Here is a 22804-nt window from a genome sequence, read left to right as displayed (position 1 = left end):
AACCGCCAGAAAAATGGTCCATCGTGTCATTTGTGGAGACAAGGCAGCGGGGGTGGGCTGATCCCCAGCCAGGAGTCCCAAAAGTGGTCAGTGGTCCGTAACAAGTTCAAAATTTTGCCCGAATAGGTATTCATGGAATTTCTTTACCCCCAAGATGGCTGCAAGGGCCTCTCTGTCCAGCTGGCTGTAGTTCCACTCTACGCTGGACAGGGTGTGGGAGTAGTACACAATGGGCGCCTCTAGTCCATTTGGCAGTCTATGGCTCAAAATGGCCCACACTCCAAAAGGGGACGCGTCGCAGACTAGTACAAGCGGAAGCGTCGCATTGTACTGAATTAGGAAACTGTCCGCGGACAAAAAAAAATTTACTGCAGTGAAGGCGGCAGCTTCAGTCTTTCCCCAAACCCAGCGCGCGTTCTTAGTCAACAGCCAGTGTAGGGGTTCAGCTATCGTTGCCTTGTCTCGCAGGAATATGGCATAGAAGTTAAGGAGATCCAAGAAAGCCTGTAGCTTCTATTTGTTTTTTGGAGTTGGTGCATTTTTGATGGCCCTGATCTTGCTTTCGGTGGGGTGTATGCCTGTCCCATCCACCTGGTATCCTAAAAATGCAACAGAGGGTACTGCTATCATGCACTTTTTCCTCTTGACCCTGAGGCCAACACCCCTGAATTTCTCCAACACTAGCCTGAGCCAGTCTCCTAGTGGCACTAATAAGGACATCATCAAAATAGGGCACTATCTCTGGCCTTCCTTGTAACAGATGCTCCATGGTACTTTGGAATAGTCCAGGGGTTATGCTGACTCCGAACTGCAGCCTAGTGCATTTGAAGGCACCTCTGTGAGTTTGGATAATCTGTGCAAGTCCAGGCCCAGGAGGCTCGGTAGGGTTCCACTGACTATGGAGAAGGTGTTCTTCTGGTGCTCTTCATACGTGACCTGGAACGTGCCTACTCCCTCTACGGGGATGCGGTTTCCATAGTAGTCTTGAAGCCGAATCCGTTGGAGCTGTAGTTGACTCCTTTTCAACCCAGGAATAGCTGCCTTCAGGGTAGCCCAGGACATGATCGATAGTGATGACCCGGTGTCAATCTCCATCTCACATGGGCTTCCCTCGATCTCTACCGTGGTGTGGACCTTCTTCTTGATGGTTGCGCTGGCCTGGGGGTGCTGCAGGTCTCGTGATTTTGAAACTCGCGCCTTTTTTTTGGGTCGCAATCTTTATTTGTCCGCTTGTGCTGCACCGTCTCTGATTGGCTGTATCTGTCCCTTGGCTTGTGGCTGACCGGTAGTCTTGCTCGGCAGAGGAAATTCCAGGAGGACTTCCAGTCGGTATAAGCTTTCAGGGGCCAAGGATGGCAAATAAATTTTTGACCTGGAATGTTAATGGCTTAAACTCACCACAAAAGAGGAAGAAAATATTTCACTATTTGAAACAGTTTAAAAATGATGTAATTTGTTTGCAAGAAACACACATCAGAACGAGTGATCAGAAATACTTAATAAATGCTAGACTGGGCAAACATTTTGTTGCATCATCTCCTGAGAAGAAAAATGGTATAGTTATATACCTAAGAACAGATTTAATGGCTAAATTAATTGAAGCAGATCTACAAGGACGATATATAATGATTTAATTAATAATAGAAGGGAAGAAAATACTTTTAATGGGAGTATATACACCTAACCAACAACAAGAGAAATTTTATAAACTTTTGCATAAAAAATTAATACAAATGGATTATAAATCATGCATAATGATGGGTGACTGGAATGGTCTACTGGACACTAAAAAAGACAAAAAGACCCTTTCGCCGAACATTCAAACACGGGCTAAATTGCCTAAATCTTTTTTTGACATGTTGGATGATATGGAGCTGAGAGACATATGGTGTGAACGAAATTTTAAAGAACAGGATTTTACTTTTTTTTCAGATAGGCACCAATCTTTTTCTAGAATTGACTTTATACTAATTACAAATGATTTTCTTTCCAGGGTAAAGAAGACAAAGATATGTCCAAGAACTCTAACAGATCATAATCCGGTGTGGATGGAATTAGAGCATGGGGAGGGGTGTAGGAGATCTTGGAGATTGAATGAAAATTTATTTCGATATGAGGCAAATGTGACAGAATGTAAAAAGTTAATGAAAGAATTTTTTGCTTTAAATATGCATAAGGGTACACCTGTAGAAATGGTATGGGATGCAAGTAAAGCATATATGAGAGGAGTTTTAATAAGTTTGAATAACTCTTACAGACGTAGACAGGGGAAAAAATGGAGGGAATTGGAAGAGGAAATAAAAAAGAAGGAACAGGTGTTAGTGGATAAACCAGATGATAAGAATATAAAAGAAGCCATTTCAATATTTATTTATTTATTTTTATTTGATTTATATGCCGCCCTTCTCCGGAGACTCAGGGCGGTTTACAATGCATTAAGCAATAGCCTTCATACTTTTGTATATTTATACAAAGTCAGCTTATTGCCCCCACAAACTGGGTCCTCATTTAACCTACCTTAGAAAGGATGGAAGGCTGAGTCAACCTTGAGCCTGGTAAGATTCAAACCTGCAGAAATTGCAGGCAGCTGTGTTAATTACAGGGTGCATTAAACCACTGTACTACCAGGGCTCTTATTGCGAGAACAGTTTAATATGTTGATGTCAGACCAAGTTGCAACGAATTTGAAATATGCTAAACATAATACTTTTTGCAATGCAAATAAACCAGGCAGGTGGTTAGCATATATGTTAAGGAAAAAACAAAAATCTCGGACGATAGAAAAAATAGAGTATAATATAGTATAAGCATTCCATTTATTTATTTATTTATTTATTTTATTGAATTTCTATACCGCCCTACTCCCGAAGGACTCAGGGCGGTGCACAGCCATGAGATAAAACACATAAATATACAAAATTTAAGATCAAGTAAAATGAATTAAATAAATTTGGCTGAAATTAATACTGATTAAAAACCCATAATTTTAAAATACATTTAAAAATTTAAAATTTACAGTTTAAAGGGAGAAGAATTAGGCGAGGCCGGCTTGATGAAATAGAAGCGTCTTCAACTCGCGGCGGAAGGTGCGCAGATCCGGAATCCTCCGTATCTCTGGGGGGAGCTCATTCCAGATCGTCGGGGCCCCCACAGAGAAGGCTCTCCCCCTGGGGGCCGACAGCCGACATTGTTTGGCCGACGGCACCTGGAGGAGCCCCTCTCTGTGGGAGCGTACTGGTCGGTGGGAGGCTGTTGATGGTAGTAGGCGGTCCCGTAAGTAACCAGGTCCTAAGCCATGGAGCGCTTTAAAGGTGGTAACCAACACCTTGAAGCGCACCCGGAAGACCACCGGGAGCCAGTGCAGCTCGCGCAGGAGAGGTGTTACATGGGAGCTCCATGTTGCTCCCATAACCACCCGCGCGGCCGCACTCTGCGCCAGTTAACAAAAAAGAAAAAGAAAAAATGATATAGAGAGATTTTTGCAGAAGGAGAATATTTCTGTAATTACTGATGAACAAAGGGAAAGATTGAATGTATCAATAACCACTGAGGAAATTCTTTTGGCAATTAAACAATTAAAAAGTGGAAAGGCTCCTGATACAGATGGCTTGACAGCAGTGTATTATAAAAATTTCCAACTAGAAATGGTAGAACTGCTTAAGGAATTATTTGCTAAAATACAATGGGAATGGAGAGTGCCACCATCTTGGAAAACAGCTTTTATTTCCCTGATCCCAAAAGAAGATCAAGACCATAGTCAACCCAAAAATTACAGACCCATATCATTGCTTAATATAGATTATAAGATTTTTGCAAAAATTTTGGCAAACAGACTAATGTTAGTTATGCAACAAGTGATTCATAAAGATCAAACTGGATTTATACAAGGGAGACAAATGAAAAGCAATGTTGGAATCATCCTGGCGGGCTCCTCATGAATGGTCCAGATTAGGAAAAAACACAAGGACAGGTGTTTTCTCGGGATGAGAGAGCAGCGAACAAAAGGCTACAATCTCTTTTATTAGTTATCCAAATACAGCGTCATCAGAAGGCGTTATAATGGCTACACATCTCATATTACATACAAGAGATAGGAAAGCGATACTAAAGATGCAAAAGCGAAACTCAACTCTGGCTATTTGGTACCAGTTACTACCAGGCGAGAGGCCCATCTCCTCGTATCCCCGCTATCAGAGATTACCTCAACCCTCAGGAATGTAGCAGGAAGGGATATCTCTGGCTTTGCTAATACAGTCTATGTTAAGAACAAAGAGAGAATGAATAGGGCCCTTCAGAGAGTATCCATATGAACCCGCTTTTCATAGTTTGATTATTTCGATGCTAAGCTCCATACAAGTGTCCAACCAGTTAAACTGGTCTATACATGTACTATGGCCACTGCATTCCCACAAAGCAATATAAGACAAATTGTTAATATACTGGAGTATTTGGGGAAGAACAATCAAGTCCCTGCAGTGCTTATATTTTTGGATGCAGAGAAAGCGTTTGATCGATTGAATTGGCAGTTCTTAGTGAAAGTAGCACAAAAGATGCAGCTAGGAGAGTGTTTTATACAATCTCTCAAGGCAATATACCAGAAACAAACAGCACAAATAATAGTTAATGATAGTCTTACAGAAACTTTTTAATATTGAGAAAGGAACAAGACAGGGATGTCCCTTGGCTCCACTATTGTTTATTTTAACTTTGGAAGTATTGTTGAATAAAATTTGGGACTCGGATATTATACAGGGTATTAAAATTAGGCAACATGATTATAGATTACGAGCATTTACGGATGATTTGGTTGTAACTTTAACCCAATCAGTAAAATCAGCTATGGGTTTAATGGATATAATTAGGCAATATGGTCAAGTGTCAGGGTTTAAAATAAATATAGGGAAAACAAAGATGATAGTTAAGAATATGCATATAAATCAAAAAGAAGAATTGGAAAGAGTAACAGGATGCGAGATAGTGAAAAAGGTTAAGTATTTAGGAATTTTTATTATGTCAAATGGGAAATTATACAAGTACAATTATGAATTGTTATGGCATAAAATACAGATAGAGATGGATAAATGGAAAAAATTACAATTGTCCCTGTTAGGAAGAATAGCAGTAGTCAAAATGAACGTTCTGTCAAAATTTTTATTTCTTTTTCAAATGATACCAATACTTAAAAAGGATGCAAATTTGGTGGAATGGCAGAAAGGCATTAATAATTTTGTTTGGGCAGGGAAGAGACCGAGAGTTAAATTAAAAATAATGCAGGATACACGTGAAAGAGGTGGTTTGAAATTGCCCAATTTAAAACTGTATTATGAAGCAGTTGCTTTGTCAGCAATTAGTGACTGGATTAATTTAACAGATGAAAGAATATTGAATATTGAAGGGTATGATTTGTTATATGGTTGGCATGCCTACTTAGTTTATGAGAAGAAGGTGGATAGAAGTCACATATTAAGGAACGCTCTCCTGCGTGTTTGGAAAAAATACCAATATAAATTGAATGGCAAGATACCCATGTGGGCAGTACCCAGACATGTGATAGAAAATATAAGTATAGAACAAAGACAGGATGTAATTACTTATAAAGAACTTTTGATTACAGAAAAAAATGTACTACAGTTAAAGCTTTTGAACATATTAAGAGAGGAAAGGGCAATTCAAACTTGGTTTCAGTATGTACAGTTGCAGAATAGATGGAAAAAAGACCAGAAAATTGGTATTACACAAAATGAAGAAATTTTGATAAAACAAATCAGGGACCAGAGTCAAATGCATATAAAAAGGTTGTATAATATATTGATAGAAATAGACTCGGAGACAGAGTTAGTTAACGATTGTATGATAAAATGGGCACAAAATTTTGAGGAACCGATAATGATGGAAACATGGGAAAGGATTTGGGTAAGAAATGTAAAATTTACACAAGCTCAAAACTTGAGAGAAAATTTTTATAAAATGTTTTATAGATGGCATTTGGATCCCAAAAAGTTAACTTGTATGTATCCAAACCTACAACCCAAATGTTGGAGATGTGACTGTGTTGATGCTACTTATTTTCATGTTTGGTGGACTTGTAAAAAAGTTAAAGCATTTTGGATAAAAATATGGTGGATTATTCAAAACATTTTAAAAAAAAGGATAAAATTTACCCCACAGTTGGTTTTGTTAGGTATAATCACAGATTGTACTGTTATAGAGACTAAATTGATTTTGAACTTAATAACTGCAGCGAGACTTTTGGTGGCGCAGTATTGGAAGAAGGAAGATTTACCTACAATTCAAGAATGGACACTAAAAATAGTAAATTTAGCAGAAATGGCAAAAATTTCAGCATATTTAAAGGACAATTCAAATGAGAAATACATGCTAGAATGGAGAAGATGGATTGATTATATTCAAGGCAAATATCGGACTAAAAAATTTCAAATAGCTTAGGAATGATCCAAAAGATTTTATAAAGTACTTAAACTTAGTCTAGTAAAAGGGGAGTTAAAAGTTCAAGAAGGGGTTAGGAGGCTACAGATAATTAGCTTATGTTAGCTTATGTTTGTCAAATGTTATACCCTGTATTTTGCTCTGGGAAGCGGGGGGGAGGGTTGGAAGGGGAGGGGGTAGGGGAAATGTTTGTAAAACTTTTAAAACTGTTCAATAAAAAAAAATAGGGCACTACCCCGGGCAGATGCTCCATGGTACTTTGGAATAGTCCAGGGGCTATGCTGACTCCGAACTGCAGCCTAGTGCATTTGAAGGCACCTCTGTGAGTTACGATAGTCTGTGCAAGTCCAGACCCAGGAGGCTCGGTAGGGTTCCGCTGACTATGGTGAGGGGTAGCTTCTTCCGGTGCTCTTCATACGGGACCTGGAACGTGCCTACTCCCTCTATGGGGATGCGGTTTCCCTGGTAGTCTTGAAGCCGAAGCCGTTGGAGCTGTAGTTGACTCTTTTTCAACCCAGGAATAGCTGCCTTCAGGGTAGCCCAGGACATGATCGATAGTGATGACCCGGTGTCAATCTCCATCTCACATGGGCTTCCCTTGATCTCTACCGTGGTGTGGACCTTCTTCTCGATGGTTGCGCTGGCCTAGCCAATCTGGGTGCTGCAGGTCTCGTGATTTTGAAACTCGCGCCTTTTCTTCGGGTCGCAATCTTTTATTTGTCCACTTGTGCTGCACTGGCTCTGATTGGCTGTATCTGTCCCTTGGCTTGTGGCTGACTGGTAATCTTGCTCAGCAGACTCTCACCAAATGCCCCTTCTTATCACAGCATCTGCAGATGGCGTCCCTGAATTTACAGGTCTGTCTTTGGTGTGACCCTCGCAGCTTGAGCAGCTTCTGTGACGTTCTTTCTGTTTGGAAGATGTCTTCATCCAACTCTTCCTCGCTGTAGGTCTGGGTCGCCTCGTGGTGCACTGGTGTCGATCTTGGGGTTGCTTGTGAGGTGGCTGGTCGTTGTAGGGTCTCCGCAGCCTTGTGGAGGACTTGTGTGCTTTTGTTTCGTCAAGAGCAATGTGTAGTAGTCAGGTTAGACTTGGCTAGCAACCTTCTCTATAGGCGAATATCTCTCACACCACAGATTAGTTGCTCTAGGAGTGCATCATCGAGGTCTCATTACTCACAGTGCGTTGCAGCCTTACGCAGGGCAGCCATGTAAGCGCTGATCGGCTCTCCTCCTTGCTGCACTCGTTGCCGGAACTCGTACCGCTGGATGAACTTGGATGGTACCAGAGTATAGTGTGTCTTTAGTGAGGCTTGCAACACTTGCCACAATACGGTCTGGACCGGAGTTGGTTCTGATAGTGACTCAGCCATGTCGAAGACTTCTGGTCTGCAGTGGCTCAGGAAGAGAGCTCTTTTCCGGTTGTCAGGGAGGCCATTTAGGTCACTGGCTTCCAGGGAGCACTCAAACCGGGTCATGTACGATCCCCACTTCTCTCTTGCTGGGTTGAAAGGCGTTGGCGGTACATACGCAGACATTGTGGTAGTCCTGCAAGGTTCTAAGCTCGTCTGCCTGGCTGAATCCGTTATTGCTGGCTCTTTTTCGGCTTGCTTTTCGTTACCTCAATCCCACCTTCACCGTTGCCAATGTTAGGTTGTGGGAATGAAGAGGCAGAAGCAAGGTCTTCTGTGACAACAGCTCTTTAATGCAGGGTGTGACTTCAGCAAAACATGCAGTAACACAGCTCCCTTTATATATCTGGCTGGGCCGGGAGCTGACCAATCACAGTTGACCCATTGTCTTTCAAACTTCCCGCCAAAACTCAATACATTACAAAACCAACATGAGCCTTTCAAATCCTGAAATATGGCCCTCCGAATTCTTCCAAAACTCCTGTGTTAATACATTTTTAAAGCAACTAAAGAGTTTAACAGATGAGTATAACACGTGACTGGAACAAAACCACACCATTGATATTTAATTAATTTTATTTAATTCAAATGTGGACTTATTAGCCATCACCATACTACAGAAGAGCAAAATATGTCCATAATGCTTGAAAAGAAAATTGCACAAGCACTTGGGGCGCTTCTGGCTCCTTTTGTGAGAGAGGAATCGTTCATCCTTTCAGTTCTTCCCACACGCTCTACATTGATCTGCATGTGACAATTTCCTCATATCATGAGGCTTTTGTCTGAATAATGTTTAATGTTTCTGCATAGATACCAGCTGACTCAGGTCTCAGTTCTACACTGAAGATGCAAATTTAATTATTTTTGGGGATCCCAGTTCTATACCATGGGTGCAATTTTATTTTTATTTATTTTTTTATTTTTTGATATCTTCCTTTTGGGCTTAGAGAAGCAGCATCTGTTAGACGTCTTCGCATCCCTCTGAGAGCTATGACTAACTGGAGGAATGATGGCAGTTGTGGAACAGGAAGCTCATTTCTAAACAATAAAATAAAATGAACCTATACACCACGGGTTTCAAACTCCCCATATGACGTTGCTATCACATGACACATTGTGACAGTTTCCCCATTTGCAGAGCTGGGGTATGTGCATGTGACACAACTGACCCGTGAGCCGCCAGTTTGACATTCCTATATACTTTATATACAGATACATTCAAAAAAGTATAAATCATAATTATAATGACACATGCCCATTGTTTTTATTTTCATTACTAAATTCATCTCTCTACAGCTGTCAGGAGGGTGAACAGCAGAAATAATCTTCAGTTGAGTTTGTAAATTGGAAATCCATACATAGAACCATTAAATCAATAATTAGCATACATTCTCACCCAAATGTATCTTTATTTTAGGGATTATCCAGTCTATGAATCATACTATGAGAAATAAGACTACGGGGCTTGCTGAAGCCCTTTCCACAGTCCATGCATTTATATGGCTTATCCCCTGTGTGGATCCTTTGATGGGTAATAAGAGCACTCTTTTGGTTAAAACTCTTTCCACACTCCATGCATTTATATGGCTTCTCCCTTGTGTGGATCCTTTGATGGGATGCAAGATCGTTGCTTCTTCTGAAGCCCTTTCCACACTCAATGCATTTATATGGCTTCTCCCCTGTATGGATCCTTTGATGGGATGTAAGTTTACTGCTTGTTCTGAAGCCCTTTCCACACTCAATGCATTTATATGGCTTCTCCCCTGTATGGATCCTTTGATGGGATGTAAGTTTACTGCTTGTTCTGAAGTCCTTTCCACACTCCATGCATTTATATGGCTTCTCCCCTGTGTGGATCCTTTGATGGGATGCAAGATCATTGCTTGCTCTGAAGCCCTTTCCACACTCTATACATTTATATGGCTTCTCCCCTGTGTGGATCCTTTGATGGGTAATAAGGGCACTCTTTTGGCTAAAACCCTTTCCACACTCCATGCATTTATATGGCTTCTCCCCTGTGTGGATCCTTTGATGGGTAATAAGGGCACTCTTTTGGCTAAAACCCTTTCCACACTCCATGCATTTATATGGCTTCTCCCCTGTGTGGATCCTTCGATGGGTAATAAGGGCACTCTTTTGGCTAAAACCCTTTCCACACTCCATGCATTTATATGGTTTCTCACTTGTGTGGATCCTTTGATGGGATGTAAGTTTACTGCTTGTTCTGAAGTCCTTTCCACACTCCATGCATTTATATGGCTTCTCCCCTGTGTGGATCCTTCGATGGGTAATAAGGGCACTCTTTTGGCTAAAACCCTTTCCACACTCCATGCATTTATATGGTTTCTCACTTGTGTGGATCCTTTGATGGGATGTAAGTTTACTGCTTGTTCTGAAGTCCTTTCCACACTCCATGCATTTATATGGCTTCTCCCCTGTGTGGATCCTTTGATGGGTAATAAGGGCACTCTTTTGGCTAAAACCCTTTCCACACTCCATGCATTTATGTGGCTTCTCCCTTCTGCATGTCCTTTTATTAACAATCTTGTTTCCATGTTCATTGCATTTATTTGACTTCTCTCCCATGTGAAAACTTTTCTGTGACTCAAGGAACCCATTTTCTTGAGTAAGCGTGAATATCCAACTGTAATTTTTTTCTTTGTCTTTGCATATATTGGCTGGTCCTTTGGCTTGTGATGGACAGGGTCCATTTACATCTAATGTTTCTTTGAAGAGTCTTAGACCTTTCCCAATATATTTCTTCTTTAGTTTTCCTTGTTGATCAATAAAGTCCTGCATCTGAGCAACAATCAAAGATGAGCTTTCTTTATTCCAGTTATTTGACAGGTTTCTCTCCTGCCTTTGGAATTCTGTTTGAATTGCAGGTTTCTCCATTACGTCTCCTTGTCTAAACACTTTGATTGGTTCTCCAGAGTCTTTATTGTCATTCTCACCTTCAAAGGGAAAGAGAAATGAAAGTGAGAGAAAGGTTGGGAAAAAGATCATTCTTTCACAAGTCATATTAATTGTGACAAATTCTAATATATACTGCATATCTGTATCCTTACAATATTATATTATAATAACAATATAATAGGTATAGAAATGATAATATCCTTATTGATTAGGCATAAAACCTTGAAAAAGACATTAAATCAAAATACCTGAATGATATGGAAGCATCTGAGCCAAAATAGTTGAAATCTGTGTGATGGAGTTTGGCATTACCTCAAACTAAGGAATTGCTTTGTCATTAAAATGTTTCAGTAGAAATACAAAAAAAAATTGGACAGGACACATCTAAGCAGAATGCCATACACCCATTTCCTTCCTAGGAGCAGAAGAAAAACAGAACTTTTCCTTCTCCCTCTGAAGAGGGGATATCTATTTAGAGATGTTTTCGGAAGAACTAACTAATGGCATCTAACTACAAAATGTCTTCCTGAACTCTCTGACTGGAGAGTAGGAAACCCTTACCAAGAGAGACCACGTTCTTATAATTCTCCAGCATGACTTCCCAATGCAGAGCTCTTTGGTGAGGATCCAGCTGAGACCACTCCTCCTCGGAGAAAAACACAGCCACCTCCTCAAAGGACACAAGACTCTCCTGAAAGTGGTTTAGATGACAAAATGGACAGAAGAAAAAGAAATATTAAAGAATTGACTAAAGAAATATTTTAGGCAGGTTTTATCAACTTTTTTTTTGATTTTTTTTTTAAGAAATCAAACAAAAACAAAACATAAAAACATCCTCATTCCATACAATTAAAGACAGTGTATCAGTCGGTGACATTTTTTGTGCTCCTCCTCTCTACAATGAATCACTAAGCATGCTAACTTATTTCTATGAATCTCAACATGAATCTCAACAGAGGCCTGTATGTTCTCAGAAGGCAGAGGAATAGTTGTGCATGTGCACTTATGAATGCTCCCACACATGACAATTGCATACATTTGTTGCATACACGATTGGGGCATGCAAGTTTCGATCTACTAAAGAAGATGCCAAGCCTAGCTGAGGGGTTTAGAATAAAGAAATGCAATGTGTATTTAGATTGCGCTGTTTGTAAACAGTCAAACTCCAGGGTATATCCTGTAAGTAGAAAAAGCTCAAGGCAAACAAACAGAGTACTGCAGTTAATGCATGCTGATTTAATTGGCCCTATGGCACCCTCTTTAGGAGGAGCTAGGTATGCCTTAGTCATAGTAGATGACTACAGTAGATATGGGTTTTGTTATCTGCTAAAAAGCAAGACAGATGTATTATAACAATTCAAGCAGTGGGGAAAACTTGTAGAGCAACGGTACGGTTGTAAAGTATGCCAGCTGCAAACAGACAGGGGAACAGAGTTTATGTCTGATAATTTCCAATAATGGTTAAGTTTAGATGTATGAATCCATATTCACTGGCTGATAATGGAGTGGTTGAAAGAAGAAATGGTATGATACAGACCATGAAGGACTCATTGCTTGCTGATGCAAGCATGAGTAAGGTTTACTAGGGGGAAGCCATGGAGACAGCAAGTTATATAATTAACAGGATATGGAGTGTGGCAATAAAGGAAACACCGTATTTCCTGTTGCATGGAAGGAAACCCTCCTTGGCTCATCTAAGGACATTTGGTAGTTATGCCTGGGTGCATAGTCCCAAAGGCACCAGGAGAAAAGGACAGAAAAAGGCCAGGAAGCTTAGGTTTATTGGGTATGAGCCAGGTTCCAAAGGGTTTACAGATGGAACCAGAAAGGTTGTGATTTCTAGATCTGCTAGTTTTGTGGAGCAGAACAATTGGAATAGGGTGCATGCTAATCCTGATGTGTTCATGCCAATGCATAGCACTAATTTTCCGGAAGGAAGTATGATAAAGGAACGACATGAAGGCAGGTCAGAAGTAGATATAGAAGAGGATAGACCTGTGATAAAAAGTAAAAGCACAGAAATGCTGGAAACAGATAATACCAAGGAGATCTGAAAGGAGTAATAAAGGTATCCCTCCTGAGCAGTTTACTACAAGTGGGGTTAGAGTAGGTGGCATTCAGGAGCAACAAGATAAATTGAGGAAGCCAAAATTAATGAGAATGATAGGCAGGCAGATAATCCTGCGGAGGAAACTGAGCTAGTTAAAAGTGAAAGTAACGGTATCCAGCCAAGGGATGGTAAACAGGATGTAATGGAGAATAATGAGACAAGAGTATACAGAGTCAGTAGATACTGACCATAGGAATAGTTCCAGCAGCTATAGTACTAGTAGCGTGTGTAGCAATGAGAGCAGGAACCGGAGCAGGAGGCAAGGACATAATAGAAATAGAAAGCATCATGAATATGTTAAAGCATTCAGCTGTTCAGTTTTAAATGGGAGGCATGTCAGAGTAATGATGATTTAAAATTGACCAACCACTTTAAGACTGAGGATGAATCAGCAGGGTTATTGCCACTTTAAGAAGCTGTCTATATAAGGGAGGCCATGAGAAGGCATCTCTCTCTCTCTCTCTCTCTCTCTCTCTCCTCGTGTATCTTTCTTCTCGTTGTGTGCTATCTGCATTGTAGTTCTCAGTGTAGAGTTGAAGATTGGTTGCTTGCCTGCTATGTGCCTACCACGTGCATGAATCTATATAAAAGTCTTGTATATAAACCACTGTTTGTAAGACAAACCTCTGTGTACTGTATTTTGCTCCTGGGTTGTCTCAAAATAGTAGTTACGCTGTGCACACTCTGACAATCCTCAACACTTTCATAAAAGTGCTGGGAGAGCTCAGACAGTGATCTGTGTGGTGTGCCATCAAAATCCAGAGACTCTGCCCCTCCTCAGATTACAAGGAAGCTGCTGGTATTGTGAGCCATTGGCTGGCATGTAAGTAAGAAAATTGAAAACATTTTCTGAGGAAGACATTTCTTAGCCTTTGCAAAGCTGGTTTGTTTGGCCTCCAAATACAGGCACAAATCAGGAAATTAATATTTACTTTGAAAGCAAAATTTATGTTCTCTTTCAGAACAATTTTTACTCAATGATTGTAAACCTTCTTTTCAAAAATGGTAATTTGCCAGTTTGAATATTTAAATATTTTTCAGGATCCTTGCACAAATCCAAGTCAAAGAATTACATTAAAAAGGGGCACCATGAAGAATTATGTAAAACATTTTTTATTGAAAAGCATAGAGAATACCGTGATTCCCAGAAAATACAATCTATCGATAATAAGACCTAGCATGATTTTCCATGCTGCTCATAATATAAGCCCTACCCCCAAAATAAGCCTGAGTTCAGTGCGTCATCAGGGAGGGTGGGGAAGTGGGCATGGCTGTCATAGGAGATGATGAGCACATGTGCAGGGCAAGATTACTGCACCGGCTGGAGAGGTTAGGAATAGGGGGCACCGTGCTTCGGTGGTTCTCCTCCTTCCTCTCTGACCGTTCGCAGTTTGTGTTGGCAGGGGGGCAGAGGTCGACCTCGAGGCACCTTATTTGTGGGGTGCCGCAAGGGTCAGTCCTCTCACCCCTTCTGTTCAACATTTATGTAAAACCGCTAGGTGAGATCATCCGTGGTTTTGGGGTGAGTGTTCATCAGTATGCTGATGACACACAGCTATACATCTCCACCCCAGACCACCCCAATGATGCCCTTGCTGTGATGTCCCGTTGCCTGGAGGCCGTGCGGATCTGGATGGGGAGAAACAAGCTCAGACTCAACCCCTCCAAGACCGAGTGGCTGTGGCTTCCGGCGTCCCGGTATAGTCAGCTGGTACCATCACTGACAATAGGGGATAAGATCTTGCTCCCCACAGAGAGGGCCCGCAACTTGGGTGTCCTCCTGGATTCACGGTTATCTTTAGAAGATCATTTGACGGCCGTGGCCAGGGGTGCCTGTTATCAGGTTCGCCTGATCTGCCAGTTGATCCGCCCTTTCTGGATTGGGATGCCTTGCGCACGGTCACTCATGCCCTAGTTACCTCCCGTATGGACTACTGTAATGCTCTCTACATGGGGCTCCCCTTGAAAAGCACCCGGAGGCTCCAACTGGTCCAGAACGTAGCCGCGTGGGTGATTATGGGCGCAGCTCATTACGCCCATGTAACACCTCTCCTACGCGAGCTGCACTGGCTCCCGGTGGTCTTCCGGGTGCGATTCAAGGTGTTAGTTATCACCTTTAAAGCGCTCCATGGCTTAGGACCTGGGTACCTACGAAACCGTCTTTTGCCACCAATAGCCTCCCACCGACCAGTTCGTTCTCACAGGGAGGGACTACTCAGGGTACTGTCAGTCAAATTATGTCGACTGGCGACTCCCAGGGGGAGGGCCTTCTCTGTGGGGGCTCCAACCCTTTGGAATGAACTGCCCCCAGAGATACGGAATATCCCTGATCTCCGTGCTTTCCGCCGTGCCCTCAAGGCCCTGATGTTCCAACAGGCAGGGCTAAACATACAAACATGCGAATGATTTTTTAAATGTTATCTAATTCTGAGTTTTATTTAATTGACCAAACTAAGTAACAATTTTAATTAGCAATTTTATGATGTTTGTGTGTCTATATTTTTCTTGACTGTACACCGCCTTGAGTCCTACGGGAGAAAGGCGGTATAGAAATATAATAAATAAATAATAAATAAATAAATAAATAAGATGGTGTCTGGAAGCAACTACAGCCTGCATGGGGGCAGGTGGAGGCATGCGATCTGTCCCACCGTCTGTCTTTTCCTCCGTGGAGTGCAGTGGTGGAGCTGGAGGATCAGGCTGGATGGCAGGGGCTGAGAATGTAGGGGCCCTGCTGTGGTGCCACCCCTGCCTCGCCTCATAGAAGTGGCACTGGCAGAGACGCGGGTGGGGTAGGTATGCGATCTAGCCACCAGATGCACCGTGTGGACTCTCTGCACACTCTGTCGTGTTTGCTTGCCCGTGGCTACTACAGAGCAGGCAGCCTCATGGCACGTCTGGCAGGCTGGATTGCATGCCTTCCCCACTTATCCCCACACCTCTAGTTGTTGCTGGTGTCCCTGCGAAGTGAGGGAAGGCAAGTAGCAGGGTAGGGTGGTGCCACACGTGCACATTTGGCCCCCGTCATCCAACCTAATCCTCTAGCTGTGCCACACACTCTGCAAGCAAAGACAGGTGGTGGGATGGTGGCTGGAAATGATGGGGCTTTTCGACTCTCACTTCTGAAGGAAGGAGAAGGAAAAAAGGGAGAGCAGTCGCTTGAGGGCTGCCTCTTCGCCAGCTGCCTCCTGGGCTTTCTCATGGAAACCTGGCATGGAAGGAAGGGTCTGTTTTTTCAGATTTGTCCCAGCCCTCCCATCCCCTTTGAACCTTGGCCTCCCTCTTCTGGACTCGCAGCGCTTTGTTTTGATTTGCATGCAGTTCCCTAAAAGGCCTCATGGCTGAGTTCCTCATCCTTAGCTGCTGGATGAAGGGCTAGGCTGGGCTGAAGCAGAGCCCAGCCTTGAAATTTGTCACGTATGTTCCTCTTGGCTTCTAGGTGCTCATTAAGAAAGGATTTTTTGAAATGACCATCAGAGCATTAGCATTTCTTATATTATGATTAACATATTCTGATGCTAAGGAGTTCTACTACCGCTCCCCACCTGAAAAGAAATCTGTTTCAAATGCAAAACACAAGCAGAGGAGAGGAGTTTCACTTTCAGTTTTACTTTCACAGCAGCAAGCAGGGGATAGGATAGGGGAGGCTTCTGTGGGGCAAGGCCTTGGTACCAAGAGCCTTGGTACTACAGTGGTTTAAAGCACCCTGTTATTAACACAGCTGCCTGCAATTTACTGCTGGTTCCAATCTCTCCAAGGCTCAAGGTTGACTCAGCCTTCCATCCTTTCTAAGGTAGGTTAAATGAGGACCCAGTTTGTGGGGGCAATAAGCTGACTTTGTATAAATATACAAAAGTATGAAGGCTATTGCTTAACGCACTGTAAGCCGCCCTGAGTCTCCGGAGAAGGGCGGCATATAAATCAAATTAAAAAAAATTAAAAAAAAAAAAAAGGCTGAGGCAGAGAAGGAGGGGGAGGAGAAACCGATTATAACTACTCATTAATTTACAAGTTTTAAGTGTCAATTTATCAAGCCCCATCACATAGTTTCGTAGCGAAGCACAGGTATCCAGCTAGTATTCTATTAAATAACATTAATAGCCCAAGTCCAAATTTGTCCAGATTAGTCCACTAAGTTCTTCCAGTCTTTCTAAACCATAATCCAATAGTCAATTTTAGTAAGATTTAATTATTTGCAAATTAGTTCCTTTTGTAATTCTTCAGAAGGAAAGGAAAAAAAACCACTATTGAATGTTCTTGAATTTTCCCAGTCTTCTAACAAAAGAGTCAAGGTCAGTCCATTCACCAGATGTTGTTACTTCTGTTCTATGTATTAGACTTTGTGTGTATTAGATTAGCTTTCATTAAATATACTGCGACTATAGTGTTGTAGTATTTCTTTCTCCAGTAGATGGTTCTCTTATACCCCATCCAATGTAAGCAATCTGTCAAAAACAACTAATGGTTGGCTAAATCCAAGGGGTTTAGAAATTCAAATAAAAAAGTAATTTCTCCCTAAAATTGCTTTTAGATTATTTAGGTTATTTTCTATGCTGTCTGTGTTTTGTAGCTTCTCTTGGGCTTTTTTTCCCGCCTTTTCGTTTCCGGATTTTTTTTTCTTTAAGCTTAGGAGTTTTGTTTTCATAATCCTTTTGTTATTGCAAGTCATTAAAGTAAAAGTTGGTAAATATCTCACCGAATTTCAATGTTTTGTCCATACACCACTCCTGCACAATCTTGGTTCCCGATTGTCCCGGCTTTGTGACTGCCAGCAATGGCGGACGTTCAGAACGGCCGTCCTGCAGTTCAGGAAGAGATTGCTTCGGACCTAATGAAGAATTTGCGAATTCCTCGCGGTCAGCGAAGCGCCTCTCCTTCCTTAACCATCCCTAAAATAAGGCTGTGACCCCAAAGTGTCTCCTGGCAGTGGTTACCAGCTGGATTTTTGCGGGGCTGAGCAGAGCCCGCTATTTTCCAGTTGTTCTCACCGAGGTGGAGTGGGTGCCACACACGCATTGCGTTATGAGTGCCACACACGCGTGTTATCGCACATGTGCAGGCACGCTTTCAGCATGCAACGACAAAAAGGTTAGTCATCACTGACATATCCTATCTACATCCTCTGATTTCCTGATGGAAATGGAAAATATAAATCTAGTAAATGAATGTTCTTCTCTTACCCGAGTTGGAGGTTCAATCCTGGTTTCTGCTCCCCCAAAACAAAGAGTCAACTTCCTTCTATTCTTCCCTGTGAGGGAGACAGAATTTCAAAAAGCATCATTAGTAAAATGGGAGGAGGTATTCTATAGAGGAGAGAACACAGAGAAGATGAGAAAGTTAGGATTTATCAGAGGAGTAGAAGGCCCTTATATTACCTCCTGAGGTGTCCTGAATTGGATCTTCCTGAGGGATCCTCCTGAAAAACACTTCTTCAGGGAGATTTGAGGGATGCCTCTTTCTCTGAGCATCCCTGATCTCCATTGCAAAGGACTTGAAATAGTATGCAAGGGAAAAAAATTAATGGATATCACACATCATGAAGAGGTATGTACTTCTATTTAACACATGATAAACTGCCAAAGATGTTTAAGGGAATTTCAAATACATGGTTGAAATGTAAATATAAAAAAGGAACTTTTTACCATCTCTGCTGGACTTGTGAAAAAGCAAAGAAATACTGGGATAGGATAGGAAAGGATAGGATAGGATAGGATAGGATAGGATAGGATAGGATAGGATAGGATAGGATAGAATAGAATAGAATAGAATAGAATAACAGAGTTGGAAGGGACTCCCCTGGTCTTTCTTTTCATTAAACTAGACATACCCAGTTCCTGCAACCATTCTTCACATGTTTTAGCCTCCAGTCCCCTAATCATCTTTATTGCTCTTCTCTGCACTCTTTCTAGAGTCTCCACATCTTTTTTACATCATGGCGACCAAAACTGGATACAGTATTCCAAGTGTGACTTTACCAAGTTATTAACACTTCATGTGATCTTGATGTGAAGCAATGGGTGGAAACTAATCAAGGAGAGAAGCAACTTAGAACTAACGAGAAATTTCCTGACAGAACAATTAATCCGTGGAACAAATTGCCACCAAAAATTGTGAATGCTCCATTTGTCTGAAATGGTATAGGGTTCCTGCCTAAGCAGGGGTTGGACTAGAAGACCTCCAAGGTCCCTTCCAATTCTGTTCTATTCTATTCCAGTTTTGCTGATTACATAAGTTTGTTGTTACAGAATTTGCTAGTACATATTAAGTATGTAAGAGTAAAAAGTTGAGCCTCTAATGTTACCATTATATTTTACTGTGATAAAAAGAATCAGATTTTCAATGATTTCCCCTCCCCTTTATCCTAAACATCTTTCTCTTCCTTTTCCCCCAGTTCCTACTGTTTACATTTTTTGTATTTTATCTCTTAATTAACTTAATAAAACTATTAAAAGGATACAAAAATGTGGGAAGGACTTCCGGTTTGCGAGCTTCGGCGAAGGCGGTGACTTTTTAAAGACCGCCAGCCCTGCCGCCTGTAGAGCCGCCCCGCGAACGAGGTGCGGCTCGAAAACTCCGAAATCTTGAAGATTGCAGGAGCAGAGACAGCAGGGTACAGGTTGAGCCCCTGTAACCCCCCCAGGGAATTGCTTCTGGGGGTGAAAACAGGTGTGGCTCCCTTCCAACCTGCGGAGACTCCGGGCGGCGTGGGACGATTCTGCCTTCAGCAGAACAAGCCGGCAGCAGCAAACTTTTAAAGTGAGAGGAATTAATTTTAACAAACAGCGGAAATATCAACTTGAATCCAGAAACTTGAAAACTGCAAGTATTGGTGCTTTGTTGACTTTTTAAATCAAAAGAGAAAGTGAGCGAGTGAAAGTGATTTGAAAAAATATGGCGTCCAGCGTTTGAGTTAACGAGCTAGTGAAAGTGGATTTGTGAAGCCTCCCTGCTTTGCTACAAAGTTGTAAAATTGCTACAAAGTTGCTCTATCTAAAGAAAAAATTTCTTTTGCTAAAATTTGACTTTGCTTTATTCTAGTTCCACCTGATTAAATCTGGGGGACTTTTTTAGAAGTTTCTGTGGAAGAGGGAAAGGAAAAAGAACTTCCCTCTTCAAAAAAACTAGCTTACGTGGCACGATGGCTTCAAAGAAGCAGGAAGGGAAGGCATCAGGGGGGGGATCCCCCACACATAAACATCAAACGCAACTTCCCCCTGCTCAACAGTTACAAACTCAGAAAAAAGAATTTGATGTGGCAGATTTAAAAGAATTTATTTCTAAAACTTTGGATGATAAATTTCAAGAATCACAACAGGAACTTCAAAAATCACATCAGGAATTTTTGCAGGAAATTAATGAAGTTAAAGACATGGTGAAACAGAATCAAATTATGGTGACCAAAAAAATATCAGAAGTGGCGTCTGGCCTGGCAGATTTTATTGGGACAGTTGATTTTAAAGTTGAAGAATTTAAATCAGAAGTTAATGTTAGGATGAAAGACAATGATTATAAAATTGATGAAGTTGACAATAAAATGCAGAGAATTGAAGATGAGATTGTTATGATACAATTCCGGGCGATGGAATTTGCCATACGGCTTCGGGGAATTCGAGAGGAGGAAAGACAGGACTTGAGACAAGTTTGCTCTGAAGCCCTGGCTAAGATTTTACAAGTTAATCCTGATTTGGTATTTCATAAAATAGATAAAATTTACAGAGTGAACTCTTGGGTGGCCAGGCAAAGACAACTACCCAGAGATGTGGTCATATACTTTACTGAGAGAGAAATTAGAAATGATATCCTGCAAAAATCTTTTCACACTTCTATACAAGTGGGGGGCTCACGGCTTGTAATTTTTAAAGAATTACCTCCTAAAATGCTGAAAGCTAGAAAAGAATTTGGTTTTCTTGTTAAGGAATTGAAAAATTTACAGATACCCTTCCGGTGGGATGCACCAGCTGGGGTAATTTTCAGATATAAGGGAGAAGGATATCGGTTGAATACCGTGGAGAAGGCGCAACACTTTTACAGTACTATTCTTAAGGAAAGAACACCATCTCCACGTACATCTACAGTTCTGGAGATTAAGGAGAGTGAAGAGAGGCAATTGAAAGAACAGTCTAAGCAGGAATTAGAAAACGTGCAAGGTGCAGAAGGAGGTATTCTGAGTGAGCCATCGCTGGATTCTTCTCCAATTTTGGATTTGATTCAGTTGACTGAAGTTAAAGATCAACGTATAACTAGAGCTCAATCCAAGCTACTTAAACAGAAGCAACAACAACAACAGGAAAGACAAGACAAGAAGGCAGTTAAGAGCACTGCACAAGAGATTGGCGCTATGGGAGGAGCGAGATCGAAGCTCTCGGATGAACTTCAAGCATATTGCTCTGCGCTCCAGAAAGAGGCTAATGACCTTTAAGTGTTTATCTTGGAATGTCAATGGGTTGAATTCAGCACAGAAAAGGAAAAAATTATTTACATATTTGAAACAATTTAATAATGATATAATATGTTTACAAGAAACGCATATTACAACTCAAGATCAAAAATATTTGATAAACTCAAAACTAGGAGCACATTATATATCTTCAACTTCGCAGAAAAAGAATGGTGTGGTTATTTATGTAAATAAAAAATTAACAGCAAAAGTTATAGAAGTAGATCAAGATGGTAGATTTGTAGCAATTGAATTGTTTACAGCAAATGGTCAAATTCTTTTGATTGGAATTTATGCTCCCAACCAACAACAGGATTATTTTTACAAGATGTTACATACTAAAATATTGCAATGGGACTACAGATCTATTTTAATTATGGGAGATTGGAATGGAGTAATTGATTCTAAATTAGATAAAAAGAGCTTGGCAAAGTCTAGAATTAGATTACCACAGACCTTTTTTGATATGAAAGAAGATATGGAACTAAAAGATGTTTGGAGAATACATAATCCAAATGAATTGGATTACACTTTTTTTTCTGATAGACATAGATCCTTTTCTAGGATTGATTTTATCTTGTTGTCAAATGATCTACTTGTTAAGACAAAAAGAACAAAGATTTTTCCAAGAACTTTGACTGATCATAGTCCTGTATGGATAGAAATCGAGATGGATAAGGTTGAGAGACGTTCTTGGAGATTAAATGAGAACTTGTTTAGATATGAAAAAAATATAATAGAACTTAAAAAGCATTTGAAAGAATTTTTTGAAATAAATTTGAATAAAGGTACCCCAGTTGAAATTGTTTGGGATGCAAGTAAAGCTTATATGAGAGGGGTACTTATCTACATGAATTCTAAACATAGACTGTTCCGACAAAAGAAAAGATCTGAGTTGGAAATGGAAATAAAGAATAAAGAACAGTTACTTATTAAAAACCCAACAGATGAAAGAATACGAAGTGCTATAAAACTTTTGAAAGACCAATTCCAAATGCTTATGGCGGAACAAGTTGCAACAAGTTTACAATACGCGAAGCATAATACATTTTGCAATGCTAATAAACCGGGCAGATGGTTGGCCTACACATTGAGGAAAAAACAAAGTATGCGGACTATTGACAGTATCGATATTGGAGGGAAAGAAATTTTTCAACAAAAATTAATTAAAGAAGCTTTTGTGGATTATTATACTAAACTATATGCTAAAGAAGAGGTGCAGAATGGACTTATAGAAAAATATTTAAAGGATAAGAGAGTTACAAAAATTACTGATCAACAAAAGGAAAGAATGAATTATCTTATAACAGAGGAGGAGATAATAGCAGCAATTAAACAGCTAAAAACAGCTAAAGCTCCTGGCACGGATGGTTTGACTGCAGTGTATTACAAAACTTTACAAGCTGAAATGGTGGGACAACTTAGAGATTTATTTTGCAATATTCAACAAGGGGGTAAAATACCCCCATCCTGGACAACTGCT

The 22804-nt window shown here is 40.9% G+C and overlaps 1 protein-coding gene across 1 annotated transcript in view; it reads right to left on the bottom strand.

Annotated features, from left to right (window-relative positions):
- LOC117673941 (uncharacterized) overlaps positions 1–22804 on the bottom strand; it is a 145115-nt gene that overhangs the window by 83544 nt on the left and 38767 nt on the right. The window contains exons 14-17 of the mRNA XM_087885175.1: positions 18260–18374; positions 18065–18132; positions 11336–11465; positions 9404–10812 (exon numbers count right to left, since the gene is read on the bottom strand). Of these exons, the coding sequence (XP_087741301.1) occupies positions 9404–10812; positions 11336–11465; positions 18065–18132; positions 18260–18374 (1722 nt within the window). The remainder of the gene's footprint in view (positions 1–9403; positions 10813–11335; positions 11466–18064; positions 18133–18259; positions 18375–22804) is intronic.

The sequence above is a fragment of the Pantherophis guttatus genome, chromosome 2, assembly GCF_059756535.1.
Source record: "Pantherophis guttatus breed Tessera chromosome 2, ASM5975653v1, whole genome shotgun sequence".
Classification (NCBI taxonomy): domain Eukaryota; kingdom Metazoa; phylum Chordata; class Lepidosauria; order Squamata; family Colubridae; genus Pantherophis; species Pantherophis guttatus.
The sequence above is the reverse complement of the archived record's forward strand: the minus strand, read 5'-3'. Positions and strand labels throughout refer to the sequence as shown.